The sequence below is a fragment of the Lolium rigidum genome, chromosome 7, assembly GCF_022539505.1.
Source record: "Lolium rigidum isolate FL_2022 chromosome 7, APGP_CSIRO_Lrig_0.1, whole genome shotgun sequence".
NCBI classification, from domain to species: Eukaryota; Viridiplantae; Streptophyta; class Magnoliopsida; order Poales; family Poaceae; genus Lolium; species Lolium rigidum.
The window spans coordinates 171854618-171871852 of NC_061514.1; the positions used below are offsets into that span (position 1 = coordinate 171854618).

Genomic DNA, 17235 nt, shown 5'->3' on the forward strand with positions numbered 1-17235 from the left:
CTGCTTGTCAACACCTTCTGCTCCTCGTTGGGATCGACATTCTTACTTATCGAAGATACTGCGATACACCCCCTATACTTATGGGTCATCAATGAACCACATAGCTACCGGTAGAGCCCTCAGCCTCGGGGGAGAACTACTCCCTCCTCATCATGGGAGTCACCAGCGGCGATGAAGATGGCGGTGGTGTCGATGGAGATGACTCCGGGGGCAATTCCCCGTCCCGGCGGCGTGCCGGAACAGAGATTCTGTCCCCCGAAACTTGTCTTCGCGATGGCGGCGGCTACGAAACTCTTCGTGTAATATCGTCTTGTTGTTTTAGGGTTTTCGGAGACGGAGGAATATATAGGCGAAGGGCGATGTCGGTGGAGTCCCAAGGTGGGGTCCCCACCTGGCGGCGCGGCAGAGGGGTGGGCCGCGCCCCCCTATGGTGTGGCCACCTCGTGGCTCCTCTTCGTCTCCTCTTCGGTGTTCTGGAAGGCTCCGTGGAAAATAAGACCGTGGGATTTTGTTTCGTCCAATTCCGAGAATATTTCCTGTGTAGGATTTCTGAAACCAAAAACAGCAGAAAACAGGAACTGGCGCTTCGGCATCTTGTTAATAGGTTAGTGCCGGAAAATGCATCAAAATGATATAAAGTGTATGTAAAACATGTGAGTATTGTCATAAAACTAGCATGGAACATAAGAAATTATAGATACGTTTGAGACGTATCTAGCATCCCTAAGCTTAGTTCCTACTCGCCCTCGAGTAGGTAAACGATAACAAGGATAATTTCTGAAGTGACATGCTACCATCATAATCTTGATCAATACTATTGTAAAGCATATGAGATGAATGAAGTGATTCAAAGCAATGGTAAAGATAATGACTAAACAACTGAATCATATAGCAAAGACTTTTCATGAGTAGTACTTTCAAGACAAACGTCAACAAGTCTTGCATAAGAGTTAACTCATAAAGCAATAGATTCTTAATAGAAGGTTTTGAAGTAACACAAAGGAAGATTTAAGTTTCAGCAGTTGCTTTCAACTTTCAACATGTATATCTCATGGATAATTGTCAACACAAAGTAATATGATGAGTGCAAATAAGCAATTATGTAAGAATCAATGCACACAGTTGACACAAGTGTTTGCTTCTAAGATAGAAAGAACTAGGTAAACTGACTCAACATAAAGTAAAAGAAAGGCCCTTCGTAGAGGGAAGCATGGATTACTCATGTGCTAGAGCTTTTTATTTTGAAAACATGGAAATTTTTTGTCAACGGTAGTAATAATTCATATGTGTTATGCATAAAACCTCATATAAGTTGCAAGCCTCATGCATCGAATACTAATAGTGCTCGGACCTTGTCCTAATTAGCTCGGATTTTCATGGATTATCATTGCATCACATATGTTTCAACCAAGTGTCACAAAGGGTACCTCTATGCCACCTGTACAAAGGTCCAAGGAGATAGATCGCATTTGATTTCTCGATTTTGATAGATCTCAACTTGAGGACATCCATACCGGGACAACATAGAAAACAGATAATGGACTCCTCTTTTATGCTTTAAGCATTCAACAACAGATAATATTCTCATAAGATATTTGAGGATTAATGTCCAAGATGAAACTTCCACCATGGTACATGGCTTTGGTTGGCGGCCCAATGTTCTTCTCTAACAATATGCATACTCAAACCATTCAACTCATGGAAAATCTCCCTTACTTCAGACAAGACGAACATGCATAGCAACTCACATGATATTCAACAAAGGTGTGACAGGTTGATGGCATCCCCAGAAACATGGTTACCGCTCAACAAGCAACTTATAAGAACTAAGATACATAAGCGACATATTCTTTACTACAATAGTTTTTAGGCTACTTTCTCATGAGCTATGTATTGCAAAGACAAGGAATGAAATTTTTAAAGGTAGCACGCAAGCAATTTACTTGGAATGGCGAGAAAAATACCACATGATAGGTAGTTATGGTGGACACAAATGGCATAAGTTTTGGCTCAAGGTTTTGGATGCACGAGAAGCATTCCCTCTCAGTACAAGGCTTTGGCTAGCAAGGTTGTTTGAAGCAAACACAAGTATGAACCGGTACAGCAAAACTTACATAAGAACATATTGTAAGCATTATAAGACTCTACACTGTCTTCCTTGTTGTTCAAACACTTTTACCAGAAAATATCTAGACTTTAGAGAGACCAATCATGCAAACCAGATTTCAACAAGCTCTATGGTAGTTCTCCACTAATAGGTTTAAACCACATGATGCAAGAGCTTAAACATGATCTACTTGAGAACTCAAAGCAATTGCCAAGTATCAAATTGTTCAAGACAATATACCAATTACCACATGAAGCATTTTCTGTTTCCAACCAAATAGCAATGAAGCGACTTTCAACCTTCGCCATGAATATTAAAAGTAAAACTAAGAACACCAGTGTTCAATATGAAAAAGCGGAGCGTGTCTCTCTCCCACATAAACATGAATTTATTCAGAGAATGAAAATAACAAAACGAAAATAAAAGCACACAGACGCTCCAAGTAAAGCACATAAGATGTGACGGAATAAAAATATAGTTTCACTAGAGGTGACCTGATAAGTTGTTGATAAGCTTAGATGTTTGAGTCTTCTTGAAATATGCAGGGATGAACCATGGGGGCATCCCCAAGCTTAGACTTTTCACTCTTCTTGATCATATCATATCATCATCCTCTCTTGATCCTTGAAAACTTCCTCCACACCAAACTCAAAACAATCTCATTAGAGGGTTAGTGCATAATTAAAAATTCACATGTTCAGAGAGGACACAATTATTCCCAACACTTCTAGACATTACCCAAGGCTACTGAAATTTCATGGAGCAAAGAAATCCACTCAAACACTGTAAAAGAGGCAATGTGAAATAAAAGGCAGAATCTGTCAAAACAGAACAGTCCGTAAAGACGAATTTTTTCGAGGCACTTAACATGCTCAGATGAAGAAGCTCAAATTGAATGAAAGTTGCGTACATATCGGAGGATCACTCATGAATTTTTGCAGATTTTTTAGACTCTCCTACAGAGAGATCAACTCAAATTCGTGACAGCTAAAAATCTATTTCTGCGCAGAAATCCAAATCTAGTATCAACCTTCTATCAAAGACTTTACTTGGCACAACAATGCAATAAAATAAAGATAAGAAGAGGTTGCTACAGTAGTAACAACTTCCAAGACATAACAAAACAGTAGCAAAATAAAAACATGGGTTATCTCCCAAGAAGTGATTTCTATATAGCCATTAAGATGGGCTCAGTAATTTTAATGATGCTCTCGCAAGAAATAAGAGTTGAAGCAAAAGAGAGCATCAAAAGCAAATAAGAAACACTTTTAAGTCTAACCCACTTCCTATGAAAAGGAATCTTGTAAATAAACAAGTCATGTAAGCATAATGCAATAAGCATAGGAAAACAAGACAAGCGCAACTTCAAGATTTTCAGCAAAAAGAGAGGTGTTTTAGTAACATGAAAATCCCTACAACCATATTGTCCTCTCTCATAAATATTTTCAGTAGCATCATGAACAAACTCAACAATATAACTATCACATGAAACATTCTTATCATGAGCTACATGCATAAAATTATTACTCTCCACATAAGCATAGTCATTACTATTAATTGTAGTGGGAGAAAATTCAATAAAATAGCTATCATTATTATTCTCATCATCATAATCATCATATATAGGAGGCATATTGTAATCATAATTAATTTTCTCCTCAATAGTAGGTGGACTGAAAATATGATAGTCATCATTGTAATCATCATATATAGGAGGTAAAGTATCATCAAAGTAAATTTTCTCCTCCATGCTTGGGGGACTAAAAATATCATGCTCATCAAAACCAGCTTCCCCAAGCTTAGAATTTTCCATAGCATTAGCAACAATGGTGTTCAAAGCATTCATACTAATAACATTGACATTAGCATGCATATAAAGTTCCATAGGTTTTTTAATTTTCTCTTCAAACACCTCATGTCCTAATTCAATATAAATTTCATAAAGATCTCTAATTTTTTTGTTGTTTTCCATTAAGCCTAATTAGTGAAATTAAAACAAGAAACAAAAAGATATAATTGCAGAATCTAAAGGAAATAGCTTCGAGCACTCACACACCGGCAACAGTGCTAGGAAATAGCTTAGTAGTCGGAGGATGTGAATACCTTTTACCTTACCTCCCCGGCAACGGCGCCTGAAAATAGCTTGATGTCTACGCACGCTTCTATTCCTCGTAGATAGTTTTGGGCCTCCAAGAGCAGAGGTTTGTAGAACAGCCAGCAAGTTTCCCTTAAGTGAATCACCCAAGGTTTATCGAACTCAGGGAGGTAGAGGTCAAAGATATCCCTCTCAAGCAACCCTGCAATTAAGATACAAGAAGTCTCTTGTGTCCCCAACACACCTAATACACTTGTCAGATGTATAGATGCACTAGTTGGGCGAAGAGATAGTGAAATACAAGTAATATGGATGATTATAAGTAGTAATTGCAATCTGAAATAAAAATGGCAGCAAGCGAACATGTAGCAGAACTTGTTGGAAACGGTGTTTCAATGCTTAGAAACAAGGCCTATGGATCATACTTTCACTAGTGGACACTCTCAACAATGATCACATAACAATTAAATAACTTCTCTTTACTTGTGCTACTCTGAATTACTCTCCTATTGGAATCACTAATCATCACGTAGCGGCTACAAAAGCTCCACTCAAAGTTCATCAAGTACTTGACCAACACCACTCATAGGATTATCCTCATCAAATCATAATCCAAGATAATACCATTGCAATTTAGACCGAGTACTAACATAGCATACACACTCGTCAACAATAGCTATGATAGGGGAATAGATCACATCAATACTATCATAGTAATAGTTAACTTCATAATCCACAAGAGATTACAATCATAACCTACGCCAAGTACTACATGATGCACACACTGTCAACATTACATCATGGAGGAGGAATAGAATACTTTAATAACATCACTAGAGTAATAGATTAATAGTGATACAAAGCTCATGATCACATAAAGATCACACCATGTGAGAGAGAGATGAACCACATAGCTACCGGTAGAGCCCTCAGCCTCGGGGGAGAACTACTCCCTCCTCATCATGGGAGTCAGCAGCGGCGATGAAGATGGCGGTGGTGTCGATGGGATGACTCCGGGGGCAATTCCCCGTCCCGGTGGCGTGCCGGAACAGAGATTCTGTCCCCCCGAAACTTGTCTTCGCGATGGCGGCGGCTACGGAACTCTTCGTGGAATATCGTCTTGTTGTTTTAGGGTTTTTGGAGACGGATGAATATATAGACGAAGGGGCGATGTCGGTGGAGTCCCGAGGTGGGGTCCCCACCTCGCGGCGCGGCAGAGGGGTGGGCTGCGCCCCCCTATGGTGTGGCCACCTCGTGGATCCTCTTCGTCTCCTCTTAGGTGTTCTGGAAGGCTCCGTGGAAAATAAGACCGTGGGCTTTTGTTTCGTCCAATTCCGAGAATATTTCCTGTGTAGGATTTACGAAACCAAAAACAGCAGAAAACGGAAGCGGCGCTTCGGCATCTTGTTAATAGGTTAGTGCCGGAAAATGCATCAAAATGATATAAAGTATATGTAAAACATGTGAGTATTGTCATAAAACTAGCATGGAACATAATAAATTATAGATACGTTTGAGACGTATCAGTTCTCACTTTATACATCAAGTTTTTAGAAAAAAATAGTTCAATATGTTGTTAATCATAGAGTAGCATATCCATATCACCCACAAACTAGTGGCCAAGTTGAATTAAGAAATACGGAAATAAAGCTCATATTGGAAAAGACGGTTAATACAGCTAGATCTAATTAGCCAACTAAAATTAATGATGCTTTGTGGGCTTATAGAACTGCTTTTAAAAATCATATGGGTATGTCTCCTTATAGAATGATATATGGAAAAGAGTATCATCTACATGTAGAATTGGAACATAAACCTAGATGGGTTGCTAAACAACTCAACTTTGATTTAAAACCGCGGAGAGAAAAGAATACTAGACTTAAACTTACTAGATGAGTGGAGAAATGAAGGATACGAGAGTACTAGACTATTCAAAAAAAGTTAAAATTTGGCATGACAAAAAGATAAAGAGGAAGGAATTCAAACTAGGAGATGAAGTATTATTGTTAAACTCTCATTTCAAGTTCTCTACATGTAAATTATCATCGAGATGTCAAGATCCATTAGTTGTGCAAGAGGTGTATCACTCCAGAGCCATCCGTCTTCACAGAGACTACAAAGGCAAACCTCATGTTGTTAATGGACAATGTCTTAAGAATTATATTGAAGGTGAAAAGTTCATAGGAAAGTTGGAGGAGTTAAATGTCCAGAGTCCGGAAGCCATAATTGCAAAGAATTATCCTCTGCCAGATACCAAAAACCAATAAAAGTTGAGATCGTAGTGATCTCATAATCTTTTCATATTTTAGGATAGTTACTTTTTTGCAAAATAAAAATATTTCGCGAAAGATTTGGGCGAAACAGTCACGAGGGGAAAAACAGCCTATGTGGCGTGCTCTACCTTGTTGGACGCGCCACCCGAGGTCTTTTGGCCTTCAGACTTCTTTTTCGCCTCCGTTTCAACTTCAACTCTTCATTTTTACCTAAAAAACTTCAATATATACCCCCTCCCGATCTAATATCGCATTGGGTTGAGAATACCCACTTTACCTAAAAATCATCAATATATACCCCCCTCTACCGATCTAATCTCGCACCGAACAAACTCATCTGTCGTTTTGGAAATGAGGAAGCCTCGAAAATGCAGTTGAAGAAAAAGAAAGAGATGTGAACTTGTAAAATCAAAAAAGAGAATTTGGGTGGTGCCGAGAAGGCCCAGTGTACCTGTTGACGCAGAAACGCAGGGAAGCCGACAAGTGAGGCATGATGTCCTTGGAGGTGGCGTGCCTCCTACACCCCGGTGCACCTCGGTGTCCGCCCGTTGCTCCTCGTGTTCGGCCTCGAACTAGCGAGCCCACAGAGGGGAGTCCACGACGTATGCCAGGTCTCGCTTGAGATCAGGTGGTAGGTACATGCGCCATCATAGGATCTCCCACTAGCGAGCAGGCCAGTGCGCGGGAATGGCGGGCATTGACACCCGTGCCTAGTTGAGGTGCCACCCGTGTGGCAGGTGGACGTTGGACCGGGGCGGAGGCGCATCGGCCTCCGTGAACCGGCGGGCAGTCTTAACCTCCACGTACATGCGCCGGCTCCGAGCGCGACACGAGAGGCGGACGGGGCAGCCTCGCGTGGCCGCACGGAAGAGACGGCGGCCTCCACTGCCGCCGCCTCCCGAGCGGGACCCGCTGGCCTCGTGGTCATTACGGCCAGGCCGGAACCAGCTGCCACCTTTGCCATGGCCTCGAGCTAGAGTTTGGGGAGTGGGTCTAGGGTTGGGAAGCTTCATGAGTGAGGACTGCAAGTGGCTCCCTCGAGAACGACATGTCTTCATTTAAGAAGATCGCGTCCATGCGGGTGGCCCGCGTCTTCTCGCCTCTCGGTCGTCGACAAGTAAACCCAACATAATTTAATGTGGACACGTGAGGACGTGCGCTGTCCATTGCCATCGTAAAGCCATCCCAAAATTAGGTTAGAGATGTGGCCAAACGGCTGGAGCGTCGTTCATTTGCGGCAGGCCGTTGGGTCTTGCATTTACCTCGACGGACCACCCAAAAAATTCTTTATAGCCCGTTGGCCTAAGGGTATCTCCAACGGGGTGACGCATTTCAGCGTCCGAAAATGTCCGCGCGACTCCGTTGCGTCGGTCGAAATGGTCAAAATCGATCGCGCGTCCGTTTGCGTCAGGGGTGGCTCTAGCGAGACGAGGCAATTTTCTCGAATTTTCATTTTTTATAACATGAAAACATAATTTACATAGTTGAATACATGGAAAAAAACCTAAACGCTTGCGCCTACTGCTTCTCCTCGTCGCTGTCGAGCACAACGAGCTCCGGTACCACCCACGGCCAGTTTGGAACCGGCGGAACGTACGCCGGGCGCGCGGGAAACGATGCCATTCAAAGCGGCGCATAAGCCCAGCCGCCCGCCAATTCGCGCGCAGAAGAGGCAGCCGCGACATTGATGACGAAGGCTGCGGCACGGACGCGGAAGCGCTGACCGCGGAAGCGATGCCCTCGATACAGGCTCGCTGTCAGGCGGGCCCGGTGGAGATGCGAGCGGTCACTTAGTGCGTCCATGCAGCATCAGCCGCAACGCATCCCAGACGCAAATATGTGTCGGGTTTGCGTCGCCGCGACGGCCCGATCACGATGCGTCGCTCCACTAGAGATGGTACCAGACGTATTTTCGACCGGATGGACGCAAACGGTCGCTCACTGTCGTCCCGTTGGAGATGCCCTAACATGATGAATTGATGATCGGCAAGACATGTGGTTAAATGGGTGGCGAGAAGAATGAACTACCTTTCCAAGTAGGGGAGCTTAAGATTTGGAATGTACCGCCTATTTAATTCATTTGTTATGTATTTGGTTTGGTGGTACATAGAGAGACCTACTACCTTAGAGCATGTCTAACAGGCCCCGTATAACCCGCCCACCCCGTAAAATTCCGGCGACATACGGGGCAGGCGCGGTTCGGGCCGTCTAGCAGGCCCCGTATTCGGGCCGCCCCGTTTCGGCGGAATACGGGGCCCGGGAAATCGGCCCCTTCGCCCCGTACATATAGTGGGCGCAGGTGCGAGTGAGGGGTTAACCCCTCACTCGCAACCCTAGCTCCGCCGCGCGCCGCCGCCTCCTCCTCCCGCTCCGGCGAGCAATTAGCCGCTCCCCGCGCCGCATTCCACCCCCAAGCTAGGATGGACTCCCGCCGCCGCAGTAGGGCCTCGCCGGCGAGCGGATCGAAGCGATCCCGCTCGCCGGACACCGTCGAGGAAGCGTGGCGGCGGCAATGCAAGAGATCCGCCGCCGGCAGCCGTCGCGCGGCCTGCAAGTACAACGGCGCCGCGTCCGTCCCGGAAAAGCTAATCGACTTCGCGCGGGGCGGTCGCTGGTTCATCGAGGATCCGCCGATGAAGCCGATGAGCGGGCTCAAGTTCGACGAGTGGCGCGCCGACTGGGAGCGCCGCCGCTGGGCGAAGGAGGCTTGGAGCAGCGGGAGCACCCGCGCTAGAAGAGCTCCGCTCGCCGGCGATGACGAGGAGGCCCCCGACTTGTTGAAGGAGCTACGGCAGTTCCTGAAGGACGACGCCAAGAGGAAGAGGGCGGTCGAGGAAGAGGTGGCGGCGGCCATCGCCGCCGCGAAGGAGGCGGAGTTGCGGGAGGCGGAGGCGGAGGCGGACTCGTACCTAGTCGACCTCCCCGAGTAGGATCGCGCATTCTGGATGTAGAATCAATGAAATCCGTAGTATGATCAATGAAATCCGTAGTATGATCATTGAAATCGAACTTCCCGGGGTTTTTATTTTTGAAAATACGGGGCGAAATACGGGTTCTGCTAGACGGAATGGCTCTTTCGTTGCCAACTTTTCGATACGGGGCGAAAAAGCAGCCAGATACGGGGCAGAAATATAAGGGGCCTGCTAGACATGCTCTTAGTATAAAATAAGTGTCTTAATTTATCTAAATAGATATATCAAAATATATTTTATTTGTAGATATATTCATATTAAAAAAATAAAAAAAATATTTTTATACAGAGGAACTACTAAGTAGGTAAATTATAAAATAAACTAAGGTAAAATTTTGGCGGGATTCCGCTTGAGACTTTATATATACGCCATCTTTTACCGAAGCTGCAGCTGAAACTTTCAAGGTAGAGAGCAAAATTTCACTAGCAGTATAATATCCTGCGCTGTTTCCTTTTCTGCTGTTAAAAATTGAAGGTCAAGCCTCCCTCGATAGGTAAAATTCTTTGCAAACAAGAAATTAAATGCAATACAGCTAAATTGGTATACAACTGTGTAAATATTGGTCCAATGGATATGATGCGTGAGAAACGCCATCGGGTCTGCATCGCACGCAGTACTACCTTTATCTATAAAATAAATGTTTTACATTTATTAAAATTTAAATGTATGTAGACAAAATCTATGACGACATCTATACATGAACGGTGCGTCACAGCTAGTGATCAGGCTTCAGACGGCCTTGAGCTTCTTGGCAATGCCGGCGAAGTACTTGCCCTGATGCGCCGCCAAGGCGAGCTCAGCATCGCTGGGCAGCCTGTTGCCGTCGGCGCCGGCGAAGGTGCCGGCACCATATGGGCTGCCGCCCTTGACCTCGTCCATGGCGAACATGGCGGCGCCTTGCGTGCACCCGACCGGCACGAACAGCATCCCGTGGTGCGTGAGCTGTGTGACGGCCGTGAGAGCCGTTGTCTCCTGGCCGCCGCCCTGTGTGCCCGTGGCGAAGAAGAAGCCCGCGGGCTTGCCGGCGAGGGCACCGGACTGCCAGAGGCCGCCGGTGGAGTCGAAGAAGGCCTTCATCTGCGCCGCCATCATGCCGAACCGGGTCGGGAAGCCGAACAGGATGCCGTCGGCCTCGGCTAGCTGGCTTGCCGTGATGACGGGGTGGTCCTCACGCTTCGGCGCAGCGTACATCTTCCCCAGCACCTCCTCCGACAGCGTCTCCGGCACCCGCCAGATGGTGACCTCGACGTCGTCGACGGTGTCGGCGCCCTTCTTGATCTCCTCAGCCAGCGTCGCGACGTGCCCATAGGTCGAGTAGTACCTGCAGAGAGAAGAGAATAAACAGAAGGAATCAGATCACTGTGCTAGCTGAGAGGAGAGGAAGATTGAGCAGAGGCGGAGCATTACACGATGTAGATCTTGGTCGCCATTGCTGCAGAGTTCTCTTTGCCGGCCTTGATTTGTGTTTCTAAATTGTTCTACTCTACTTCTTGTGTTGGTATGGCTGGTGATGGGACAAGACAGTGAGGCCCCTGTATTTATAGATCAAAAGTAGAGGCTGCCAAGTCCTAAGTACTACCTCAAACTGATTCAAAGCTGCCTAATGATCCTGTCCACTACCTTCAACATGTCTGCTAATTAAAAATGAGTGTGGCCGGTGAAGAAATAACCTGGACACTGCGCAAATATCAGGTCAGCTGGTTAAGTTGCCTGCGTGCACATTGCGTCGCTACTACTGTACGTCTTATGCTGCCACAAAAAGGAAAAGCATATATACATCCCTGTCCTGGAAATATTTACGAGGGGAAAGCAACAGGAATCCAGCAAGGGGATTAGGTGATGTGATGATGGCTCACTTACAGTTTCTTTTGATTTGATTTATACGATTTGTATAGAAATCATGTAGAATTTAAATCCTATAAAAAAAGCCTACATGGTTTGTTCAATTTATTGCAACATATCGTATAAGAATAATAATGTAGGAATTTTATAGTGTAAATCTTATGAAAAAAACATTAGGTCATATCTTAAGAAAAATCTTTTGCTACAATCAAACACACTTCATATTTTTCATACTCCCTCTGTTCCCTTCTATAGTGTCTATAGTTTTTTGGCACGGAAATTAGCGCAAGTATATTTTTACACAAGACCCCTAGCTGAACGATTTGAGATCAACGTAAAATTTGGGAAATCCATATTTTCCTAACTTACCATAACAAATTTGGGAGCTGAACGATTTGGGAGCTGAATGGGAAGGGGGTAAAAGAAAAAAAGCTAAGCTACAACCTTATATTCTGAAACAAATGTCAAAAATCTATAGACACTATAGAAAGGAACGGAGGGAGTAGTATTCAAGCATCCTGCATCGCTGGAGGGGCCAGCATCATCGTGTGCCCGGTGCGAGCCCCAAGCCTCGTGCTTATGTTGCGCGCGACGGTGCTCCCTCTCGTCATGGTGGTGCTCGTAATGTTCGCGGACATGATCCCCTGCTTGTCGCGGTAACGACGACCGTCCTCCCACATCACGTGCGCCTGGTCATCTGCTATGTTAGCTTCCTGGCGGGCTCTCTCTGGCAGTAGCGCTGCCTCCATGTCGGCATCGTAGCAAGACTGATCCTCGCCACTACCTCTACCGCACGCACCATCACTGCGACGTCCTGTTCCATCTCCCGGTCCTCGCGGCTGGTGGTTGTGCCTCGCATCCACTGCTGCCTCGCACACTGTGCGGTGGGATGCATCAAGGGACCCTTGGGCGGCATTGCGCCTGGCAGCCCTCATGTCGGTGACGGCTTGTCGCTCAGCAGCCATAAGCTGGTGAGCAGCCTCGTCACGTTGGGCGGTGTTGAACAACTTGATCAGAGCCCGCTGCTCGTCGTTCACATCTGTCGAAGATTTGTGTCCCAAGAAACATGGGTACTCGCGAGGAACCTAACGAAGGTGTCGAACTCTAGGGGCTAAACACACGGTTCCCAAGCTCACAGAGACGTTGGCGACGACAGCACGACGAGCGCACAAGCGAGCAAACACGACAGAGAGAGACACAACGATCTACCCAGGTTTGGCGCCCTCATGAGGAGGTAACATCCCTACTCCTGCCTTATATGCATTTCTTGCGAAGGCTCGCGAGGTCCAGGAGGGTTTAAACCTTCGATCCAGATGCGATCTCCTAAACCTTCGCTAGAGAGAAAGAAAAGCCCATCCCCTTATACGGTGCAGCTATCCTCCCTTTTATAGAGGTGACGCTCCTCCTCTCCAAGAAAGAGTGGGAGAGGGGTTGCCACAACTACGCCAAAGGAGTGGGACAACTTTCCACCTACTAGTACAAATGGACTTGGTCCATGGTGATCGATAAAGCGCCGGTCCATGAGAGTGGTTGGGTTCCGTTGACGTCCTCCCCTGCCGCGCTACACCGTCCAACGCGGCTTCTCTGTAAAGCCGCAACTGACGGGCCACTTTATGCATGGGCGTGTCAAAAGGCTCCTTCTTCGGGGTGGAGGTGTGGCTGTTGCGCTAGCCGAGGCGCTCATCATTGCTTTTGTCAGCATCCCCATCTTCTTGTGTGCCTTTCACCTTGGCACGACACGAGCTTCAAGAACGCTCCTGGCCAATTCCTCGCAAGGGAGGCCTCACGAGGGGTTTCTTCTGCTGCCGAAACTGCTAAGTGTTGTTCTCCTCGTGAGGCGCAAAAGCCTTGTGCGGGATTTCTATTTGTCGTTTTAGATGGACCGTCGCTTGGGTCCAGTAGCAAGTGGGCAGTAGCAAGTGGGCCATGGTACCCCCGAATCCAGTACACCAACAACATCGGACGTGTCGCCGTCGTCATCCTGCCAAGCGTCATCCGCGGGCTGCTCATGCACCGCAATCCTCTCCAGTTCCGCATGCACTTCCGATAGCGCCAAACACGCCCCAACCAACATTGTTTGGGCCTAAGCCAGGTTGGCCTCGGCCACTGCCCAGAGCGCGGATGCCTCGGCGATCACCTGAGATGTTGCCACAAACTCCGCCTGGACCGCCCCCTCTCCCCCCGCCTTTGCTCCGCTTGTTCCTCGGCTAGGGCCTCTAGCATCGCGTCCTCTGCCTCTCCCCCATCCTCTCGACGTATGGCCCAAACCGCTCCTCACGGACCTCGGCGGTTTCTACGCCTCGAATGCCACCTTGATGGTGATCGCCGCCGCGTCGGCGTCGTCCCGAAAGCTCTATCACACATCTATCTATCTGATCATGGCCCAGTTAGCGTTGCGGTCTGCCATGGATGCCATTATCAGTTAGGGTTTTCCTTTCCACTCCGACGGCGGCGAACTCTTATAGCAAAGGCCATGGCGGAAAATAGCCGGGCATGCGTGTGTGAAAACCAAAGTTTAGTGTGCAAGAAGTGGTAGTCACTGCGGCATCTAGGACGGCGGGGATAAAATAAATGCATCTGCTCGATAGATCTATCCCCGATCCAAATAGTTAAGAGAGGATACAACCAATTTTATATCCGCGATTTGATCCAAACGAATATTTTTGGTTTCAAAATGCGGAGATTCCCTAAATTGATTATGCAAGTACGACAACAATTGTTTGTGGTTCCTCCAATTCTCTCGTCCTAGAGATTATGATAGATTAGCAGAGCACTAACGATAATTAACTACTACTAGTAGTAGTATGGTGGAGCACATCAAACTTCAGCATGACGCTTGCACGACGTATATGGACCATCCATCAACTTGTACTGGCTGAATGTCCGCGTTGCGCCGGCGCCGGTGGCTGCTGGCCCGGCTGACCAGGAAAGCAGCTAATCACGAACGTCACGTCACCATATGCCGGAGGGAGACTGACCATGATTTCATGAATTTGTGTTTCATTTCCGAGCTGAGCAACGTGTCAATGATGCAAACAATGCATCATCACTAAATACGTGACGGCGCCACGCGGAGAGATGGTACATTGGCCAGCATAGGTGAACACAACACGTGCCGCAAGAGCAGCTGTCATTAAGCCATCTCCAACGGGACCACGTATCCAGCGCCCACGTGTCCGGATGAGTCAAACCGAACAAAATTATGGCCTAGCGCACGGACGCATACCAAAACGGATGACCGTGGCGTTCGGGACGACCCAAAGTCTGTCCAAATTTAGGCCTGGTTTGCGCCGCGGTCACCGAGCGCTCGCGTCCTCCCCTTGTCCTCTCCTGGCCCTCTGCCTGCGTCCCAAAACACAACCCCTCGCTAACAACTTCCCCCTGCTCCGCCGCCACCCCACGGCCGCTGATTTGCCACCGCTGTTGACGCCGGCCACCGACAAGCGGTGCGGCAGGGCCCGACGGTTTTGACTGTGCTTTCGCGGCCTCGGTGCAGCGTCGGAGGATGTCACCGCCGACGTTGTGGTCCTCTAGCCGTCGCGAGTCCTCCGCCGTTATCAGCTTCGTCGTTGCCGACAGAGGTGAGCTCTCGTGCACCGAGGCCGCAAGTCGGCCGGGGCGATCATTGCCTGCAAGTCCCTACGGAGGCATTGGATTTCCCTGCCCGCGAGATATTCGATGAAATGGGTCAACTAATTCGTCCCATTTCACTTGTAGATCATGGTGGACAGCGGCGACGAGTTATTCTACAAGAACGTCATCGACACGTCCTCACACGACGAGTCCGACTACGACTTTCTCACTGAGGCTGCGTTGCTCATCCACGAGCACAATGTCGCGCAGATCCCCATGTACCGGGGTCCTTGCCGCTTGCCGGGACGTGCGTCGGCCTTGGACCGCAAAAGAGAACGCGGCCATGACATGCTCTTCCACGAATACTTCCACTACAACAAGGCATTGTTCATGCCACAACTATTTCGCCGCCGTTTTTGGATGTCCAAACCGTTGTTCAACCGGATAATGGATGACGTCAAGGTCTAGGACGACTACTTCATCGCCAAATAGGATGCAGTTGGCAAGGTAGGCTTGTCTTCATATAATAAATGCACGGCAGCGATTAGGATGCTAGCATATGGTGTTGCTGGTGACTACGTAGATGAGTACGTCCGGAAGAGCGAGTCCAGCTGCTTGGAACCGATGTACAGGTTCTGCAGAGCAGTGATCACAGTGTTTGGTGAAGAATTTCCGCGCCAACCTACTACAGAGGACACATCCCATTTGTGTTCAACCAAAGCTTCCAGGGGGTTTCCTGGGATGCTTGGAAGCATAGATTGCATGCAGTAGGAGTGGAAGAACTGCCCTTTTGGTTGGCAGGGGTCGTACAATGGCCATTCTGAGGGGTGCATAGTGATTCTTGAAGCCGTTGCTTCACATGACACATGGATTTAGCACTCATTCTTTGGAATGGCTGGCTCACACAATGACATCAATGTGCTGAAGCGCTCTCCGGTGTTCGATAGACTTGCGCACGGTCAGTCCCCTGATGTGGATTTTGAGATCAATGGCCACCACTACAAAGGGGTACTACCTTTCTGATGGTATCTATCCACATTGGGCTACGCTCATGAAGACAATCCGTCGTCCCAATTCAAAGCAGGAGGCAAGGTTTGCCAAAGAGCAAGAGGCAGCCCGAAAAGATGTCGAGCGGGTGTTTGATATCCTCCAAGCTAGAGCATGGAGTGTGCAAACCATGTGGGAGGCAGGAGGTGATGATCGCCTATGTAATCATGCACAACATGATTGTTGAGGTAGAGCGAGATGATTCATTGTTTGATAATGATTGGGAAGACCGGGGAGAGTTGGTTGATCCTCAAGGTGGTCTGGCTTCATTCCAGGATATCCTCCATGTGCATCACGAAATTCGGGACCAAACGGTTCACAACCAGCCTCAAGCTGATTTGGTTGAACACATGTGGCCGCATGTTGGCAACAATGTTGCAAATAACAACATTGACGAAAATCCTGAAAAAAACAATGCATAGGCCATTTGTATCATTTTACATTTTATTTTACTCCCTCCGTCCCATTCTATAGTGCTTATAGTTTTTTGGCACGGAAATTAGCGCAAGAGTATTTTTTACACAAAACCCCTGGCTGAACTATTTGAGATCAAACTAAAATTAGGGAAATCGATAACTTCTGAACTTATCACAACAAATCCCACAAATCTGTCTGGTTGACTCTCCATATATGTGCAGCCAAGTTTAATTAAGGAAAGAAAAATATTGCTTTCTAAATCTAAGCAATCCTTGGGACCATGCATTAGGAATCTCAATTAATTATTTCCTATTTTGTATGGATTTTTTCATGCATGTCGTGTGGGAGTTGACCGGTGGAGGGGGTAATTGAAAAAAACCAAGCTACAGCCTTATATTATGAAACAAATGTCAAAAATCTATAGGCACTATAGAAAGGAACGAAGGGAGTAATAAGTACTTTGTCATTTAATAGGTGGAAAATAATTTTATGTAATAAATCTAGATCATTTAAAATTATTTATATTTTTCTTATAATTTTATATGCCTTATATTGAGTTTAAAGGACAAATACCAAATAGGCAAGACATTAACACATGTATAGTGACTGAACCTTTTCGAACAATTCAAATACCAAATCTAGATCATTCACAAAATAGGCAAGACATTAAGTTGTGTAATAAGATGTGCCCAGATACCTATCGGTCATCGCATCTCTAAGTACTCACAGCAGCTAGTCTTCTACAAGCCACATATTGATTATTGCTATATTAAGGGTTTTCCCATGGTTATCGATATGAGCTTAGTGAATCCCTCCTTATCACCCTCATCCATGAGTTAGAGTGCCGATACGGGCATGTCACTTCCCGCCGTTCACTCTACCAGATGTCTAAGGGTAGTTCCCTCTATA

The 17235-nt window shown here is 46.8% G+C and overlaps 1 protein-coding gene across 1 annotated transcript; it reads right to left on the reverse strand.

Moving 5' to 3' along the window:
- Positions 1-9953: 9953 nt before the first annotated feature.
- On the reverse strand, positions 9954-11074 carry LOC124678106 (quinone-oxidoreductase QR2-like). The gene is made up of 2 exons (XM_047214032.1): positions 10855-11074; positions 9954-10768 (listed from the first exon to the last, which is right to left on the reverse strand). The coding sequence occupies exons 1-2, from the start codon at positions 10875-10877 to the stop codon at positions 10177-10179; spliced, it is 615 nt and encodes a 204-aa protein (XP_047069988.1). The 5' UTR covers positions 10878-11074; the 3' UTR covers positions 9954-10176.
- Positions 11075-17235: the final 6161 nt, after the last annotated feature.

What these genes read in the sequence shown, in the direction of transcription:
- LOC124678106 (XM_047214032.1), bottom strand. Translation starts at nt 10,877, where the DNA reads ATGGCGACCAAGATCTACATCGT. An exon ending in GCGACCAAGATCTACATCGT is followed by an intron (nt 10,769 to 10,854) that starts GTAATGCTCCGC and finishes TTCTCTCTGCAG; the next exon opens with GTACTACTCGACCTATGGGC.